The sequence below is a fragment of the Dreissena polymorpha genome, chromosome 9 (genome assembly GCF_020536995.1).
Source record: "Dreissena polymorpha isolate Duluth1 chromosome 9, UMN_Dpol_1.0, whole genome shotgun sequence".
Lineage (NCBI taxonomy): Eukaryota > Metazoa > Mollusca > Bivalvia > Myida > Dreissenidae > Dreissena > Dreissena polymorpha.
The window spans coordinates 13,828,531-13,849,202 of record NC_068363.1 but is presented as its reverse complement, the minus strand read 5'-3'; the positions used below and the strand labels follow the sequence as shown (position 1 = coordinate 13,849,202).

Below are 20,672 nucleotides of genomic sequence, written 5' to 3'. Positions count from 1 at the left end.
AAGTGACATCATTTAAGATATGAGCAACTTCCTTTGTCATACATGCGAACAACAACGACACGGATAAGCCTGTGTTTTCACACTGTCTATTCAGCGTTTTTGTTGTCGCTGCATAATTACTAGAAATTACACATCAAAAAGCAATCATTGTCGTTCTGATGATTTATTTGTTTGCATAGTCGACATTACTTGTCGTGAAATGCTGCCTCATATTGTGAATATAGGGTATATCACTTTGTGTTGTATATGCTTTTGTCAAGTGCTATTATCTGAAACAATAAAATCATATTTAAATGTTTTCGCTCATTAATACTTTTTATAATTTATGTCAATTTACGTTTCCCATTCTCTTTTATCGTTTTATCCTTTTTACGTTTAGTTTCCTTTTATTTGTTTTGTTATAAACTTTTGTCATTGTGATGTCGCAATTTTCATTGACTTAGTTAAGATTATTTACTATATATATTTATTGTATACATTTGATATTTGCATGTACAATGCGTATTTATATACTCCATAACTGTGATTTCTATTGATTGTTGTAATTGTTGTTTGGCGATATAAATTTACATTTTCATATCTCCTTTGATTACACCCTTTATATACTATGCACAAATCGGATTTCCAACCACGACAAAACATAAACCAGACTGCAAATTCCGTGACGACGACTACACGAGCCAGTCTAAAGGCTAGTAATTTCGGAATTAATAATTAATCCATATATTTATGTGTCATGACAGCCGTACGGCTAGACAATCTCCAAAGGAAAGGCTATACGAACAGAGCCGTATGGCTAGCATCTTGTCTACCCGTACGGGGCCGTACGGCTAGCCTCTTGTCTAGCCATACGGGGCCGTACGACTAGCCACTGCCTTAAAAATAAACATACAGGGACAGCAGTTATTCTTTGGAATTATTGAAGCATAAGTATTGTAAACTATTCATCATTTGGATGTTAAACAACATAGAGAATAAATTTTATCTGTAAACTGAGCATTTTCACTAGAAAATTATGATGGGATGTAGCAATCATGATGGTCTCTAAGTCACCTAACAAGTGCTCAATTGGTCATTCATGTCAGCTGGGATACTCTGTTTTCCATACCTGGGGTACATTGCAGTATACTTAAGAGTACCTGGGGTACATGTACTTTTTAGAAGTACCCAAGCCGAGAATGACCAATTGTGTCTAACTAGTGAAACCAAATAAGTATGGATTTGCCACATTTTTATATACCAATTTGGTCCATTTTAACCATAACAAATTCCCAAAGTTGCAATTTTATCCATTTAAAAACTCCAAATTTGACCAGACTCCTTTTCCTTTTTTGTTAAATAATCACCTGTTATACACAAACTAAGGTTTAACTTGTCGTTTTTTTTACACAAACTAAGGTTTAATTTGTCCGTTTTTTTAACATCCAAAACAATGGACACCTAAAGAATAAACAAGCTAACGTATTTTAAAAAGGTGATAGCATATATAGATATACATACTAATGCAGCTAGATAAATTGCATTAAAGCGTCTGTTGAATTTCAATATCGGCATTTTGAGGTTTCATTAAAAATACAACACGATTCGGAATTTCTTGTTGTTGTTGTTGTTCTTTCGAGGAATCTGATGTCTCGGTACTTTCGGTGAAAAGAACCTTCGAAACAGAAAGTAAATGCTTCACATTAAACTTCAATATTTTGCATTATAAATCTTATATGAAATAAACTTCTATCACAGTATTAGTTCAATAATAATATACATCGAAATATCAATGATTTTGTACGTATATCAGCGTATATATCTGTATTCTGGGAATGTTTTGCTGAGTAAATTGTAGGAAACTAAAATGTCATCAGAGCTATGAGCTATATATATATATTAAAATACCTTATGTAATTAACCTTAACATATTACACGCATGATTGGTTCGTCGTTTTGAATGTTTTAAACGTTCACCTCTTCATTTTCAGCGTCATTGTTCTCGCAAAGCGGAACGGACCGTAATACATTCACCTCTTCAAGGTTACAAAGAACACCTGTACTTTCGATCCTGATTGTCTTGGCCGATAAATTACAAACTCTTACAGGTACCCTTGCTGTTTTTCCTGGATTCTTTAGGCTCACTACTCTCAGACAAATGCTGAAAGCTGTAGGAAGGTCACCGGTTTCTGTAACTGCTGCTTCAATCGAATCTGACTTCCTTACAAAACCAGTGATGGTCTTAGTCTCCAATGGATGAAGAATGACGGTCTTCGTAGCCTTTACCTGACCTTCTATTGGTGATAGCCACAGGTGGTTAGCGTGTGGCTATGCTATTAATTAGTGAAAACATCATTTTGAATGATAAATAATCATATTATAACAAAAAATTAACTTTTCTGAAAAAAAAAATTTCACTATCAAATATATATATAACAAGGTATGCAACTCAAAATCAGCCCAAAACGGGGTGCATCGCTTTGAACAGCCATATCTTCATCAATTTTGCAGCGATTTTCACGATGTCGGTCTTATTCAACGCAGAAATGAATTTCCTTTCTGGAAATGTATATGTCTTGCAAATGCTGGGTCAACTTTTAAGAAATAACACGATACACAACACGCATGACCCAGTTGACAGTGATCATGTATTCTTTATGAATGAAATCTCCAGTTGTAAATACACACCTCCGCATTGGACCAATGAAATCACTCGTATGTTTAAAATGTCAGTTAGTTGAAATGTATGTAAACAAAGGTTTCAAACGGCGCTGGACAGTTAGTCTTGATGCAGAATGTAACGACAAGAACGGTAATAATGTTTTTTTCATACGTTTTATTGAATTATGGTATCGAACTACATGAACTTTATAGGGAAGTTGCCCTTTACTCCGTGAAGATTTCAGTCTTAAAGACAGCATGATCACTGTCAACTGGGTCATGCGTGTTGTGTATCGTGTTATTTCTTAAAAGTTGACCCAGCATTTGTAAAAATATTGCAAGACATATACATTTCCAGAAAGGAAATTCATTTCTGCGTTGAATAAGACCGAAATCGTGAAAATCGCTGCAAAATTGATAAAGATATGGCTGTTCAAAGCGATGCACCCCGTTTTGGGCTGATTTTGAGTTGCATACCTTGTTATATATATATATTTTTTCAGAAAAGTTAATTTTTCGTTATAATATGATTATTTATCATTCAAAATGATGTTTTCACTAATTAATATCATAGCCACACGCTAACCACCTGTGGTGATAGCATGGCATCAAATGCTATTTTCCATGGCTTGGGAAACTCCTCTCTCTGTATTTCAAACTCTTGACTGTACTCTCGCAACAGATTTGTTCAAATAATCGCTGGCACTTTAGCATTAAATTCAGTGTATTTTACTATTAAAATAAGCATTGTACACTGGCGCGGTGAACACGGTAATTTCACAGCTACTTCTATATAGCCTGTGTATATTATTGCCGTTCCATTGGCTCCCGTCAACTGGATTTTAAAATCGGTCAATGGTAGAAGTTCTGGCTTTGGATCCATTGTATTGTAATAACTTTCAGACAAAGTAGTGACCATTGATCCCGTATCAATCAAAGCTTTCGTCTCTTTGCTTTCAATGATTACTACTCCTTCGTTTGAAGCGCCTATCAGCCTTTCTCTAACGTTACTTGCTACTCTCGTAGGGCTTTTTAATTCTGCTTCGCTTCCATCGTGCCCTGCCGTGAAAGCGATTTCTCGTTTAAATGGCTATGTTTGTTTTCTGCTGTTGATTCATATTCTTGGTTACGATATCGAGTCTGTCCTCTATTTGGATATCTACCTCTTCTGTAGCCTCATCTATAATAACGCCCTCCATTGGTGTGTTTATTCTGTCTCCTTTCCTGGTCACTCGACTTTGTCGCTTCGTATGATTCATATTCTCTCTTCCCTTCCAGATTACGCTTCTTCATATTACTCATTTTAGCTTTAATGGTTTTAAGCCTTTCTAGCATCTCATCCAGAACTTTCAATCTATTATCCGTTGGTTGCTGATTAACAAGTGTTTTTTCTGTTGCATTTACTGGATTATTTTCTTCCTCTTCTAGTCTCGTTTTTCTTTTCAACTTTTCAAAACTGTCACTCGATTCGTATAAAACTCTCGTTGCTGATTTCAGTTGTTCAGAGTTCAATCCTCTCCAAAATCTTTCCTTCAAATTGTTATCTGTCTTACAGTCTTCTATTTCCCCTTTGTTAACTGCCTGTTGAAAAAGAGCTTCTAGTCTTATTCTCCATGCAGAGCATGCTTCTGTTTCATTTTGTTTTGCCGAGTAAAAATCTTGTACTATTCTTTCACCAGACTTTACTTCTCCAAAATTCTCAGTCATTTTAGCGATAAGCTCCTCTGCTGTCTCAGATAGTTTGATTGTTAATAGTATCCTACGAGTATCACCTTTCAATGAGTTCCTTATAGCTTGTGACACTGCGTAATCCGAATACAGTCCCGTCCTCATCATACAAACAGCTTCAAGCTTCCACTCTTCAAAGTTCTTGCCATCAAAGCTCGGCAATGTTGGAATTCTGATACTCAACTTAATTCGATCATTTGTTGTCACTTCCCTTATCATATAATTATCATTCTTCTGTTGTACTTTATCTTTAAGCACACTTTCTTTCTGTTTCAACGCCTCTAATCTTCTATTTATATCATCATATTTCATTCTTCTTATAGCTATTTCTCGATCCAGTAGTTCATGTTTGCTCCGCTGCTAAAACAATTCCCTTTCCTGTAAATCAATGATCGGCCAAGACAATCAGGATCGAAAGTAAAAGTGTTCTTTGTAACCTTGAAGAGGTGAATGTATAACGGTCCGTTCCGCTTTGCGAGAACAGTGACGCTGAAAATGAAGAGGTTAACGTTTATAACATTCAAAAGACGAACCACATCGTGATTTTGGGGTAGATATAGACGAGTCAGATTTAACAGATGAGCAGAAAAGTAAAGTGTATAACCTATTCAATAAATGGGAAACTATTTGTCCAAAGTCGAAAGTTGACCTAGGACATACAGCCGAAGTAAAACATAAAATTGAGTTGACAGATTTAACTCCATTTAAAGAACCATACCGGCGGGTACCACCTCATCTGTTCAACGAAGTAAAGGAACATCTTCAGGAAATGATAGAAATCGGCGCCATCAAAGAATCGAACAGCCCATGGTCGTCGAATATAGTTGTTGTGAGAAAGGAGAACGGATCCCTATGATGTTGTATAGACTTTAGAAAATTAAACTCAAGAACTAAAAAAGATGCATATGCTATTCCAAAAGTTGAGGATACTCTACACATGCTTGCTGGCTCGAAATATTTTTCAAAGATTGGTTTAAAATCTGGATATTGGCAACTTGAATTGGAAGACGATGATAAGGAGAAAACAGCGTTCCAAGTTCCAGGAGTTGGTTTCTTTCAATGTTCCAGGATGCCTTTTGGACTCTGTAATGCCCCGGCAACGTTTCAGAGATTAATGGAACGTTGCATTGGTGATCTGAACCTGAAAGAGTGCTTAATCTACCTAGACGATATCGTTGTTTTTTCTTCGGACATAGACTCCCATCTAGATCGACTTGATTCCGTGTTTTCTCGTCTTGCACAATAAAATCTTAAAGTTAACCCTAAAAAGTGTGAATTTTTCAAGACCAAAACAACTTATCTGGGTCATGTGGTGTCAGCAGAAGGAATCCAGGCTGATCCACAAAAAGTTGAAGCCGTCCAAAACTGGCCTGTCCCTAAAAGTTTAAAAGATGTCTGAAAATTTCTAGGCTTTGCTGGCTACTACCGGCGGTTTATCAAAGGATTTTCAAATGTTGTCTGACCACTGAACAATTTGCTTCTGGGAACTTCAACTAAGAAGACAGTCAAGAAAAATCCAAAACCAAAGTTCAGATGGGAAGCCAGCCAACAAAACGCGTTTGATGCATTAAAACAGAAGCTGTCAAATCCACCAATCCTTGCGTATGCTGACTACACCTTGCCATTCACGCTGAACACAGACGCCAGTGGTACAGGACTCGGAGCTGTACTGTATCAGAAGCACGACGGAAAGGACCGAGTAGTGGCATACGCCAGCAGAAGTCTCACTAAGGCCGAGCGCAGTTATCCAGCTCACAAGCTCGAGTTACTCGCTGTCAAGTGGGCCGTGTGTAAAAAATTCCACGACTACTTGTACGGCGGGAAATTTGAGGTTGTTACGGATAACAACCCTCTCACCTATGTGACGACATCAGCAAAGCTTGACGCAACGGGGCAACGATGGATCACTGCTCTCGAAAATTACGACTTCAGCATTCGTTATCGGAAGGGGAAGAACAACAACGATGCGGACGGACTAAGTCGCATTTCACCATCGGTCATGGACGCCGTATGTACATCTGCCGAGGTCAACATTCCGATTTATCAAACCTTTCGTTTCGCCAGGAAATGAGTCACCTTTGAATGATCCAACTGAAGATTTACCGGAAGATCTTCTTCAATCATATAGTCTTTCTAACAAGGACTGGATCAAGGCTCAACCGGATGATCCACAGCTGAAAGAACTTGTCTGTCACATTCTCAGTTGCAATAGACCTTCTTCGAAGGATAGTTGCAAACATTATGCTAGAGAGTGGGACAAATTGGTTGTACAAAACGGAGTACTATATCGCAGGGCGAAGGTCAATGATGTTGACCGAACACAGATTGTTGTGCCCGAACATCTCAGGGACGATATGTTTAGATGTCTCCAGTGTAGGGATCGTACCACTAGCCTGATAAAGGAGCGATTCTACTGGCCTGCTTTTGATGCGTTTGTTGCCGAAAAGGTGAAACAGTGTGGTCGCTGCACTCGTAGAAAACGCCGCCCAGAGTGCGCTGAACTTCATCCTATTGAGTCGACAGCACCATTAGAGATCGTATGCATCGATTATTTGTCGTTAGAGCGTTCAAAAGGCGGGTTTGAAATCGTTCTTGTCATTACTGATCATTTTAGCCGATATGCACAGGCGTATCCATTATATTACTAGGTGGTAATTGTTACTACTATTGTTAAGACTGTAGTGGTAGCAATAGTACATGGCTTTTGTAGTCGTTAGTCAAATATTATAATTTTGATAGATGTTGCATTTAAACTGTTATGCAGTCCGCAATGTCAAATGTTCGTGAGCGTTCGTGATATTTAGGATATTACCGCGAAACATACTTTCTTAACCGTGCATTATGTAGCCGTATTGATGCACACAACGTTATGTTATTATTCATGTATGATTATTATTTAAAATAAATGAATAATATTTTAGCGTTGAAGTATTGAGGTATATGCGTTGCGTTTAAGTATAAGTCAGGAGACTTATTTTATGGGCAGGGGAAGTATGTCATAGAGTAAATTAACAAATCCTTATTTCTTTACAAAATCTCAACATACGAAATCAATATATATCTATTTTACTGTTAACCTTAATTCTTTCCAAACAGTTACTACAGTTCAACTAACATCCTAACCAGTCTATATCACCTAAACCTATTACACGCATGATTGGTCCGCGGCGTTGGTCAAGTGGAAAGCGCAAGTAACCGCACATTTGCCACTTGACCGCCAGAACATAAACATCACATATATCTTTGATATATTGTTCTGCGTTATTATTACAGGTTAGTGATAAATCAATTTATAAACTTTAACCTTTGTATTGTTGTAATTTCTGTTCTAATTAAATGCCACGTAAGGTATTTATTGTATTTATTGTATTTATTATATTTATTGTATGTATTGTATTAACTGTATTCATTGTATTACAATATTGCCATGTTTTTATAAATGTTATTACTGTTATTGTTGTATAATTAATAAGATGATTAATGTCGGCATTTGCCACTTGACCGCCAGAACATAAACATCACATATATCTTTGATATATTGTTCTGTGTATTATGACAGTCCCTTCACACGAACCATAAATATAATTGCCGAGAGTCGACAATAGACTAGTTCATTGTTATTGTTTTGATTCCTGATTTTCGCGCATGCGCAATGCACTGGTAGGCAAAAGCATTGCTTACAGCTAACGCAAAGCATATGGATAACGAGACTTGTTTAGTCAATAAATCGAAAAGAAACTAAAAAAAACAACAGCTAATTAATATTTAAAAAATATAATATTTAGTGCCAAAAGAATGCATTAACACATTTATTTGCATTTTAAAAGAACGCGTCATTAGCATCAAAGTAATTAAGATTGTCTGAAGACTGAACGACAGACAATTCGATTCAACAAAGAGCTCTATGCATTAGCCGTATAATTATTTGCAGAGAAGCTTCAATAAAAAATAATGATACATCTAATTATAAAATTATAATTATCAATTGCATGCGTAAACTAAAGTAATAAAAAATTAGTGATAGAATGTGTCAGTGTTTCATTGAAAATAAACGTACTACAAAGCCCTATTAAAAGCGAAGTTCATGACTGTATTTACATGTAATTTTAATTTGGATGGGTGTTGTTCAGAGAATGACTTGAGGAATATAAACATACAACTGAAAAACACAACCTCACATGATGCAAATTGAACTGTGTATTCATGTATATTGTTAACTCGTTACTAGTGATCGAGTATGAGTGACAACTATCTAACATTTAACACACACACACACACACACACACAAACACACACAACATAATATATATACATATATAATATAATATATACATATTGTTTCATTATTATTTAATTACCCCCATTGATGTCAAACGTAATTTCTTGTTTTTATGATGTATTTCGTGCATTGCCGTAACATTACATCTTCATACGGAATGACGTATTTATAATTAACCGATGCCCGCTAAATACGTTAAATATTTTTTATTTACATTTTACATTTTATAATTCATAAATTCTTTATTATTTTTTTTATAAATAAAACGGGCTTGTATCTTTACCGTGTTCAATTTCCGATAATCTATAGACTTCAAGTTTGTACTATATGTAACATATCTAATTTAAGCAACTGTTAAATATGTCGGCGGTAAATTTATTCAACCAAATGCCTAGTTACTTAATACTACCAGAATGAAGACATGGTGGCATCCTTAATTGCGTTTAATGACAAGACTGTCATCTGCCACCTAGTGTGATTTATGACACCATGTTGTTAGTACGGTCTGGACAATATCTGATCAAAACGAGATAAACGGATAAGGCAGAACAAAGGAGCAATTAAACACCGGAATACAAAGGCTTAAACGATTTTAAGATTGATGCAAACAATCAAATGAAAACTATTGCATTTAATTTTTATTAAATGTTTATTTAATGTGTCAACATGTTAGTTTTCCCGGACCAGGGTATAGGTCCCTGCCCAGACAAATACCATTATGGTTAATTTGTAAATGTGTTTTATTTGGAATTGATCTATTTATTCATTGTGTTCAATCTTATTTGTTTCAGTAACGTAGAACAACTTGTTGGCATGTTGAAAAATAAAACCTAAATATAATCGTTTAAATATAACCGATCACGCTCTATTTCTCCTCATTGATTGTTTCTTTTTTTGACTACCAATATAGTCCGGATGTAAACACGCAGGTGCGCGTGACGTCACGCGTGAACTGGTCTATGGCGCCCAACGGGGGGTATATATATATACACAGGGATATATATACAGGGATCATATTTTCCGGCAACATCAATCGGTCTGGATTTAACTGAGGAAAATGTGTCCGAAATTTTTTATCCGAAATCATGACAAATTACGTTAAAATACATACAATTGATTTTGCCATTCATGAAGGTGGTATAATAAAAGTTAAATTCGCTTAGGCATTTTTTTAAACGGTTAATACGAGTTTTCTCAATTGGTTTTATCATTTGCTATTTCATTGTTGTTTCGTGCACGGACTCTAGATGAGTCAATATACGCTCCGTGTTTCGTGTGCTGTTTTATCTGACTTTTTTCATCGTTGTCAATATTATTAATCTGTGTGATTGATACCACGCATCTAAACTTCCGGTCGTGGTTATTCAACAACAAACAATAAAGTACACGAATCATTTCGATTCGAACACGATTTTAACTAAGCTTTATACAATGTTTATTATTTTTCTTGAGGACTTGTGTGAAGTTCCGCCATAAAAATAACTTTCGGCTGTTCTGTCGATCAGATCCGCGACTTTCATTCATATATTGCTGGATTATTACGCTGGTGGAAAATGTATCGGCATTTTTTGTTTAGTTACAGCGCGTGCTTTCAGTGTATAGGAGGTTTTTGTGTGACGTCACAAGAGGGGTTTTCCGTTACTAAAAATAGATTGGCCGTCAACTTCTTGATCGCGGCCAATTACATTGTATCAGAGTAAAGGTCGTCGGAAGACTTAATACTTACAATTTCACAAAACAAAACTATAAATACCCGTATTTTTTTAAAATAAGAATTTAATAAATGATATTTCAAAAATAATAAAACATATAATAATTTGAATATTATAATAAGTGGTGTGGATGCGATAGTGTTATTTTTCATCCGCGATTGAAATTTAGTGTAAGGGGTTCATTGAATTAGTCATAAAACAAAGCCCTAAAATAGCTCAATACATTTCAATCTTGAAATGTATTTTTAATTTTCTTTTACATTGAATGAATTTTCGTTTCGTTAACATTGAATGAAAATATTAATAAATTTAAGCATTCAATTTGAAAAAACACCTGCATATTTTGCAAATTGAACTGTCTTTGCATAAACACGTATATTGAAAACTCGTCAGTAGTGATAATGAGCGATACAAATCTAGCATTTTATGATACCATTAAATTACACATTTAATTTATTTAGCGCAAGTATTTTATATCCCTATAATGAACAAACGCTATTGCTTGTTTTCATGATGATGTTTCGAACACTGCAGTAACGCACGATCTTTACACATTATAGCAGAGTTTAAATTTGCAGGTACCAGTTAAATACGTTCATTGTGTAGCAGTAAATGTGTACAATATTTTAAATGTATAGTTATTAAACACTTTATTATTATGTTTAAACTGGCTAATATATATACGTTATAGTTCCTAGCTGTTAATCCATTTCGGACAAATGTCTATTTTTAAATATGTTCAAATATTTTATTAAAGCTATGTTAAGTTTTTGACTTAATATGTCGAGAGATGACATGGAGGTATCATAAATTGTGTTTAATGACCAGACACATGTGGTTTATGCAGAGACCCCATACAGAGTCATACAAGTATAGGTCCCTGGGTTTATGACACACTGTTTTCTTAGTAATTGTCTGGACAGTAACCGATCATATCGATCGAGATAATTGGTTTGTGATAAACAAAGGGGCAATTAAACACTGGGTTAAAATGCTGAAACAAAGAGTGTCAAAATTGGTGTGAACAATTAAATAGAAAACATTAACATTTATCAAGAGGATTTAGTTAATCTGTAACAAGGTAAGTTTTTACAGACAAATAGGTTCAAATCAGTTTCTATATGTTGATTACATCAAATCAATCAATTTGTTGTTTGTTTTCTTCTTTATTTGTGTTCATTCATTGGATTCAATTTAATCTGAAAGAATTTCAATTTCTGAGTATTTTATGTTCTTTAAAAGGGTCGCGAATACGTTTGTAACCTTATCACGATGCGCTTCATCAATGCAAACAATAGCAGAATGGCCGCAGTTTTGACGGCCAAAATTTGAGCATGCGCAAACGTGACGTCATTATCGGAATCCCCAAAACCTCCTATAAGGTTAGCCCACAATTATTGCAGAATATCCGATTTTCTTCTTTGTTTATATAAAAGTTTACTGTGTCATGCATGAAATGCACAATTTCCACGAGGATAACATCAAGATTTCCATCTCCGAAGTAACTGTCGACGATTTTATCGTGGACGAGTACACATTACGGACCGATTAATTAGTGTGCTAGGTATAAGCCATTGAAATTATCGATTGATATTTACACGGGTTATGGTCACATAACCCCAAACCGGAACTCCTGTTTACAGGGTTACATGCAGTCAATTTGATATATAGCACACATTGTTCGGTGAATGCTGCCTAGGATTTGTAAAATAGAATGCAAATGGTACGTTTTTGGTATTAATTTGAATGTATATTTGTAAGCAATAAGAAACAGAGCCATTTTTGTGCTCTACTTTTTCTGTTGATGGTTCCCGGCTTTGAAAGTAGGTCATACTATTTGAGTAAAAATGGTCGCCTTCACATGTGTCAAAACTTGTGTGCCTATTCTAAGGTAAATATTTTTAGTTACAACACAGAATTTGATGGCATGCATTTTTTTTTCAAAAAAGTATGCATTTATCTTTCCAATGATGTATGATGATATAGTGTTGAAACGCTTGGTCATGGTAAAAATTGATATCGAACATAAACTATTTTATATGTAATATAGAAGGAAATTAATTGCGCATGCGTAACCTTATTCACGCATGACGGACACTACTATTCTGCGGCCACTGCGGCCCTAAATGCGGCCGTTCTGCGGGCAAAATCGAGTGCAGTATCAGTGATTTATTGACAGATAAGATGATAAGATCTACCCCCAGGAACGATTTACACTGTTCCTGCTACCTCTTTGCATGCTACTACATACTGTTTTTGTTTTATAGTTATTTTTTATATATATTTTATGTTGGCTGTATCAACTTACAAAGTATACGGTTTTGTTATTTCCCATACGGTAATACGGAAAAATGAGGACACATTTCTAAAATTTTGCCGTTAATTTCATCTCGTTTTTTCCAGAATTATAAAAACATTTGGGTTCAAAATATATATTGTTATAAGTACTATCATTTTCCCCCGAAATTAATTAACTGGTTTCAAAGGTATCCGGACAAACGCTCCTACGGACAATCGCTCCTACGCTAAATTTGACAGGGCGGACAGTCGCTCCTACGTTGTTTTGACAGGGCGGACAGTCGCTCCTACATTATTTTGCCAACCCGGACAATCGCTCCTTTACTATTTTGACTCCACGGCCAAACATAGTATACGCGGATACTCTTGTTCTTTCTTACTGACAATCGAAGAGTTTTGTCTTGAGTAGATATACAGCTTGTTGTCAAAACAGAACAGAACATGTGTTTTATTATGACTTGCACAATGTACATCGTCAATATAACAAAACAAACAAAGCATAATTAAGAACATTCATGTCACGGTAATCATATATTTACAGTAACTACGGTATACCTGTATATACGGTATACCTGGTCTTTATTATAAAACTTATTACATTTTATTGTGATATACATACATATTGTGATATTCAAAATGTTAAAGTATGTGTCCTTGTTTTACGAGGATGAACTTACATTTAACAATGAGTTTCTTTTATTTAATGTGTATTTAATAAAAAGGGAAATTTTAATTAATTTGGTTTTGTTATCAATGCCCAACATTTCCAAAAATTTAAACATCGATGGGCGTTGGTAATAATACTTTGATACATATTTTTGCGTATCTCCTCTAAAAATGGACATATAAGCATAAAATGATATTCATCTTCAATATCATGTAAATTACAAAATAAACAATAACGCTGATCCCTAGCAATTATATTTCTACCATATCTACCGGTTTGTTTTCTTAGTGGGTGAACCGATAGTCTTAGCCTACAGAAAAACATTCTTAGCCTGCTAGGTAGAAAATCGAGGTATGATTCGTAATGCAAATTGTTTTTGAAAAGTACATAAGTAGTAAGAACATGGTTTGTCTGCATGCTCTGGGACCATTCTTGAATAAAATTATCAAAGATAGGTTGTTTAAAAATACAAATAAATGATTTAAAATCGACATTTTCAGCGTCTTCAAAAATATAAGAGAAACCATGATTGCTTAGCAATATCTTAACATTATATACCCATTTTTTTAAGCCAGCGTTACAATCTTTGGCCTGCTCATAAACCTTTTTAATAATAATATTATCTGTATGTATAATTTTACTCCAGTATTTAATAATTTGTATATACCTTGTAATGAACAGAGGGTATCGACCTAACTCCCCATATACGCCCGCATTAGATGTATTAGCTTTAAGTTTTAAAATACGTTTGCAAAATTTCAGATGTATTCTCTCTAGTTCTTTTGATTACGTAAATCCCCATACCTCTGCTGAATATTTAAGTATAAATCCAACAAATGAATCAAAAAGTTGACACAGTATCTTTGGCTTTAGATCGTACTTTTTACAATGTTGCAATAGTACGTTTAATGCCTTTATTGCTTTACCTGCTAAATATTATTGATTCAGCTTAAAACTCATTGTGCAGTTGAAAACAGTGCCTAGATAATTAAAATCGTCTACAACAGTTAATTCTTTGCCATCAAAATTCCATTTTTCATTTGATAATAGTCTGCCCCTCTTCCTGAAAACCATTTTTTTTGTTTTGTCTGCGTTGACAGTGTCAAAGAAATAGGGTTGTTTTTTTTGTGTGTGTAAATGTTAATATAGTTAATTAGAATAGCAAGTATAAATGTTACTATAAACCGGCTTTGGGATACACATCCAAGAGTACTGAAAGCCCTGAAATCATAAATCATACGGTCAAATCTAATGGGAAATTTAGGGTCAGGTCTGGGGTATGGGGATACTTTTGTTTATTCAAGGAAGCCTGGTTAGTGTATGGCAGAGTTCGAGAGTTTTCTGTGTGTTTCTGAGTCAGTTGAATTTGGGCTTAAGACCAGAGCGTTTGTTGTGTGGAAGGAGGTGCCATCAGAATTTCTGATCGTCGGCCACATTGTGGAGGCATCTAGAGTGTTGTGTTTATAGAAGGAATCTAAATGGGGTATGTTATTTAACAATAATCTTTCTCGTCCAACATATGCATTATTGTAGTAATCATTCTGTATTGTTTCGTTTTTCTTGTAAAACTTGTAGTGCTTGATGTTACGGAAATATTATGTTATTGCCATGTGATTTTGATAAGTAGTAAAATGTGGTATAATTGAAAGCTGTTATAAGGGATTAATCATAAGCATAATGATCTGAATGGATATTCTTATATCCTTGTAGATCCCATTTTTGTTGGTGTAAGAATTACGATGAAGAAAGTTGATGGAAAAGGGGATAGAAGATAGAAGTTTAATAAGACGTATGTTGCATACTAGAACTAGTTGAATATTGATGAAGAAAGTTGATGGAAAAGGGGATAGAAGATAGAAGTTTAATAAGACGTATGATGCATACTAGAACTAGTTGAATCTTGGCCATCAGTTTCATAAAGACAACTACAAATAAATTATACAGAGAAACGCACTGACAGGAAGGAAGCATTCATATCATAGTAAACCTCAAAAAGTGTAGCAGTGATGTGTACTGTGTAGTTCCGATCGGGTAACTGGAAAGAACTGGACCTGAGAACTGAATAGATGTATGACGTATACAGCGGAGCACAGCAAGAACATTTGCTTTTAACATTTGACATTCGATCATCAGGGATAATCTAGATTATAATTTCTTATTTGTTTTTAAATGTGCATGAGATTAGAATAGAAATTAAAGCACGAAAAATAAATAGATAAATAAACTTTGTAATCCTCTTTGCGGTATTGTGATTTGCATAGACCCCAAAATTTCAAGTCCTTTCCTTCTATCTGAGGAACATTGGTGGACTTTTGTTTACATTCAAAGTTTATAGTTAGTTGGCTCAACTATACTATCAAAAATCTTTGACAAAACTGGTAGTACGGGTGGGGTTATGCTATTCGATTATCACAGAGAAATACTGCAGTGAGGAAATAAAAGCTTGTCTGTAAATTCAAGAGAAATTTTATCTCTGTGTGCTGTGCTGTTAATACCTGGGTTGTTATCTCTAAGGGGACTTGCTACAGGTCAGTGTGAGGTCACAGGCACTGGTCAGGTCAGGCAAAGGGGAGAAACTGTTAAAAGGGGCCAGCAGGTTATTATAAGAGTTAACTTTCTTGTTAAATCCCTTATTCATTGGGTTTGATTTTCACCATGTCTGATTTGGAAAATCTTTTTCAAATGGGTGAAAAGTCCGGTTTGTCCGGGGAAACTTTGCTCTCCTTTATAAGAGAAAGAGAGGAGGCAGAAAGGAAAGAAAGAGCTTATGAGCGTGAAGAGAGAAATAGAGAGAGAGAATTTAAGAAATTAGAAATGGAGAGAGAAATTGAGATGGAAAGATTACGTAGTGGGTCACAGAGGGGTGATAGTCGTACTACTAGTGAGAGTGGTACTAAGGCTAAGTTGCCAAAGTTACCCAATTTTGATGACAAGCGTGATAGCATGGATGCATATCTCAAAAGATTTGAGCGATTCGCAGAGAGTGCTGGATGGAAGAAGGAATGTTGGGGTGCAAATTTGAGTGCACTGTTGCAGGGGCGTGCCCTGGATGTGTATTCGAGACTCACAGTTGCTGAGGCTAATGATTATCAGAAACTTAAGGATGCCCTGCTAAAAAGGTTCAATCTCAACGAAGATGGTTTCAGGGAAAAGTTTCGTAGTAGTAAATGTGAATCAGGGGAGACAGCGTCTCAATTTGTAATTCGATTGGGAGATTACTTAACCAATTGGATGTGCCAGGCTGGGTCTGACGAAACCTATGAGGGTTTAAGAGATTTGATTTTACGTGAGCAATACTTGAATGGGTGCTCAAAGGGACTGCAAGTGTTCTTAAAGGAGCGTAAGTTTGCTTCAGTAACAGAGATGGCCGATTGTGCAGATCGGTATATTGAGGCCCATGAGGGCAATGGCAAAACGGGGAATGAATCTAGAGATGGTGTGAAAGGTAAGGCTTGCTTTGTTTGCAATGGACCACATTTACGTAGAGACTGCCCGAGGATAAATGGTCGGAACACCATGGGCACAAACAACCATAGGGGTGGTAACCTATCAGGCCAGTATTCAGGTAATGGTTTCAAAAGCTGGGAACCAGCAAGAGGTGGAAGAAGACCTGAAGACAAGTATGACCGAAAGGTAAGTAAATCTAGTTTGTCGGCGTGTGGCCTATCCCAAGGAAAGGTAAGTCTGTCATGTGGTCACAAATTACCTGTCATGTCGGCAGCGTGTGATGGACCTATTCGGGAAAATATGCCGGAGTGCATAGGATGGGTCGACGGAAAACAAATTTGTGTCTTGAGGGATACTGGATGTTCATCAGTGGTGGTAAAGAGGTCTCTTGTACCAAACCACAGTTTTACTGGGAAAGTTCAGAATTGTGTCTTACTTGATGGAACAGTGAGACAATTCCCCACGGCAAAAGTGTTTGTGGAAACACCTTATTATACAGGTAAGGTTATTGCCATGTGTGTTGAAAGTCCAGTATACGACTTGATATTGGGGAATATTGACGGAATCAGAGATATTGCAATTGGAGAATATGCGACCATATCAGAAGAGAAGAAAGTGGATGAAACGGTGAACGAACAGGCAGCAGTAGTCACAAGAGCTCAGGCTTCAAAAGAAAAGGTAAGCAAAATCAAACCGCTAAAGGTGCCAACACAGATCAAGGGGATGAATCCACAGATGTTTCAAGAAGCACAGAAAAGTGACCCAACTCTTCAAGCTGCCCGGGAACAAGCAATGTCGGAAGAGGTAAAGCAGTGTGGAAAACTGAATACTTCTCGGTATTATGAACGCAATGGATTCTTGTACCGTGAATTTACGTCTCCAAAACATAACAAGGGAGAACCTGTTTGTCAGCTTGTTGTCCCTAAGGAATTTCGAGATGAAATCATGAAGATAGCTCATGAGAGTTTATTAGGAGGACATCTAGGAATGCAGAAAACATTGGATAAAGTACTGTCACAATTTCATTGGTCTGGTGTAATGTCAGATGTGAAACGTTTCTGTACCTCCTGTGATACCTGTCAGAGGATGACATCAAAAGGAAAAGTTTCCAAGGTTCCGTTGGGAGAAATGCCATTAATAGATACACCATTTAAACGCGTGGCTGTTGATCTGATTGGACCTATTACACCAGTTAGTGACAGAGGGAACCGGTACATATTAACGGTGGTTGACTACGCTACAAGATATCCGGAGGCGATGGCATTGAAGAACATTGAGACAGAAACCGTTGCAGAGGCATTAGTAGACATTTTCACTCGAGTTGGAGTTCCACAAGAAATGCTTAGTGACATGGGAGCACAGTTTACATCTGGACTCATGAAGGAGATAAGTAGGCTGTTGTCAATGAAACAGTTAGTGACTACACCATACCATCCCCAGTGTAACGGGTTAGTGGAAAGAATGAATGGCACGCTGAAGTCCATGATAAAGCGTATGTGTACAGAGCGACCCAAGGACTGGGACAAGTACATTTCGCCAGCCTTGTTCGCATACAGAGAAGCCCCACAGGCAAGCACAGGGTTTTCTCCATTTGAACTGCTCTACGGGAGAACAGTAAGAGGACCAATGCAAATATTAAGAGAGATGTTGACACAGGAAACCCTTAGTGAAGAGGTAAAAACTGTTTATGAATACGTTTTGGACCTAAAGGAAAGGCTAGCAGAAACAATGCAATTTGCACAAGAAGAACTGAAGAAATCTGCTGGAAAATACAAGAAACACTTCGATAAGAAAGCGAGGCAAAGAACATTTTCAGTAGGAGAGCGAGCTCTAGTTCTGTTGCCAACAAACCGAAACAAATTGCTCATGCAGTGGCAAGGGCCATATGAAATTGTAGAGAAAGTTGGTGAATCAGACTACCGACTTGACGTCAATGGTCATGTGAAGACATACCATGCCAATATGTTGAAGAAATATGTGGAGAGAATTGGCAATGAGGCTGAAACTGGTCAGGCTGGATTACTGATAAATATCGCAGCGGCCATTATTGAAGACGACAAGGTACCAAGTGGTGAGAAGGACTGTTTAAGTGAGTATGGTCGATTTAATGAAGAGATACAATGTCCTATAATAGAACAATCAGAATCTGTTGAAGATGTCAAACTTGGTGAAAACCTAGATGCCAAACAATGCGAATCTTTGCAAACATTACTTCAAGACTTCCAAGACGTGTTAACTGACATTCCTGGGAAAACCAATTTGGTAGAACACCATATTAAAACAACTACAGATGATCCAATTCGTTCAAGGCCATATCCTGTTCCACATGCTGTGAAGGAGACCATAAACAAAGAAGTTCAGGAGATGTTAAGAATGGGTGTCATTGAACCATCAGATTCACCATATAGATCACCAGTCGTTATAGTGAAGAAACCAGATGGCACTAATAGATTTTGTGTGGACTTTCGCAAGTTAAATCAGGTCACAGTCTTTGATGCTGAGCCAATGCCATGTCAGGATGACATTTTTGCACGCTTATCCCACTGTCGTTACTTTTCGAGAATTGATTTGTCAAAGGGGTACTGGCAGATTCCAGTTTCCGAGGAAAGCAAAAAGTATACTAGCTTTGCAACTGACACCGGGCTATGGCAGTTTCGAAGAATGCCATTTGGACTGGCATGCGCACCCGCTGTCTTCAGCAGAATGATGAGAATGTTGCTGAAAGACCTTAGTGGAGTGGATAACTTTTTAGACGATATGTTCCTGTTCACCGAGACATGGGAGGAGCATCTTACGTTGATTGCAGAAGTCTTAGGGCGCCTGCGAAATGCTGGACTGACGGCAAAGCCTAGCAAGTGCATGTTGGCTTGTGAGAGACTTGATATCTTAGGACACCAAGTAGGGCACGGAAAAGTGGAACCAAACCCACAGAAGGTTACAGCAATAGCTCAAGCCGAAAGACCACGAACCAAGACTGAACTTCGATCCTTCTTAGGGCTGGTAGGTTATTATCGTAAGTTCATACCAAACTTTGCTGCTGTGGCTGTACCACTTACCGACCTCACCAAGAAAGGTAAACCCAATACCTTGGTTTGGGAATCACCTCATGAAAGGGCATTCAAGGAATTGAAGGAACGAGTGACGATGTCACCAATTCTCCGAATGGCAGATTTAGGTAAGCCATTTATTCTACGTACAGACGCCTCTAATGTAGGTTTAGGGGCAGTACTTCTGCAAGAACATGAGGATGGTAAGTTTCCGGTAGCATATGCAAGTCGTAAATTGCTGCAAAGGGAAAGAAATTATTCGGTGGTTGAGAAAGAATGCCTTGCAGTTGTGTGGGGAATACAGAAATTCCACACATACTTATATGGTAAGAAGTTTCTGTTAGAAACAGACCACATGCCACTGGTATATCTGAACAAGGCAAAGGATTCTAATGGCAGAATCATGCGTTGGGCTCTTGTTTTGCAGGCTTACCGGTTCACTGTTGTTGCTATAAAGGGAACTGAAAATGTCGGGGCTGATTATCTCAGTCGAAAATCTGAAACATGAGTCATGAACCTAGTCTTGACACAAATCCAAAAGGTTGAGACAGAAATTGGGAATTTCATCTTAAGCAGGGGGGTGTGTCAAAGAAATAGGGTTGTTTTTTTTGTGTGTGTAAATGTTAATATAGTTAATTAGAATAGCAAGTATAAATGTTACTATAAACCGGCTTTGGGATACACATCCAAGAGTACTGAAAGCCCTGAAATCATAAATCATACGGTCAAATCTAATGGGAAATTTAGGGTCAGGTCTGGGGTATGGGGATACTTTTGTTTATTCAAGGAAGCCTGGTTAGTGTATGGCAGAGTTCGAGAGTTTTCTGTGTGTTTCTGAGTCAGTTGAATTTGGG

The 20,672-nt window shown here is 36.8% G+C and overlaps 2 protein-coding genes across 6 annotated transcripts in view; one reads left to right on the top strand and one right to left on the bottom strand.

Moving 5' to 3' along the window:
* The window catches only part of LOC127844170 (uncharacterized), a 295,187-nt gene extending 293,466 nt beyond the window's left edge, over window positions 1-1,721 (bottom strand). For 2 of the 5 annotated variants that reach the window (XM_052374227.1, XM_052374226.1), the window contains exon 1: window positions 1,501-1,717. In XM_052374227.1, the coding sequence (XP_052230187.1) occupies window positions 1,501-1,554 (54 nt within the window). In that variant the 5' untranslated portion in view covers window positions 1,555-1,717. Of the gene's footprint in view, window positions 1-1,500 lie in introns of all 5 variants that reach the window. The other 3 variants (XM_052374225.1, XM_052374223.1, XM_052374224.1) reach the window with 3 other exon arrangements.
* Window positions 1,722-16,006: 14,285 nt separating this feature from the next.
* LOC127845875 (uncharacterized) lies at window positions 16,007-20,326 on the top strand. Its single transcript, XM_052377050.1, has one exon. The coding sequence runs from the start codon at window positions 16,007-16,009 to the stop codon at window positions 20,324-20,326; it is 4,320 nt and encodes a 1,439-aa protein (XP_052233010.1).
* The last annotated feature ends 346 nt before the right edge of the window (window positions 20,327-20,672 follow it).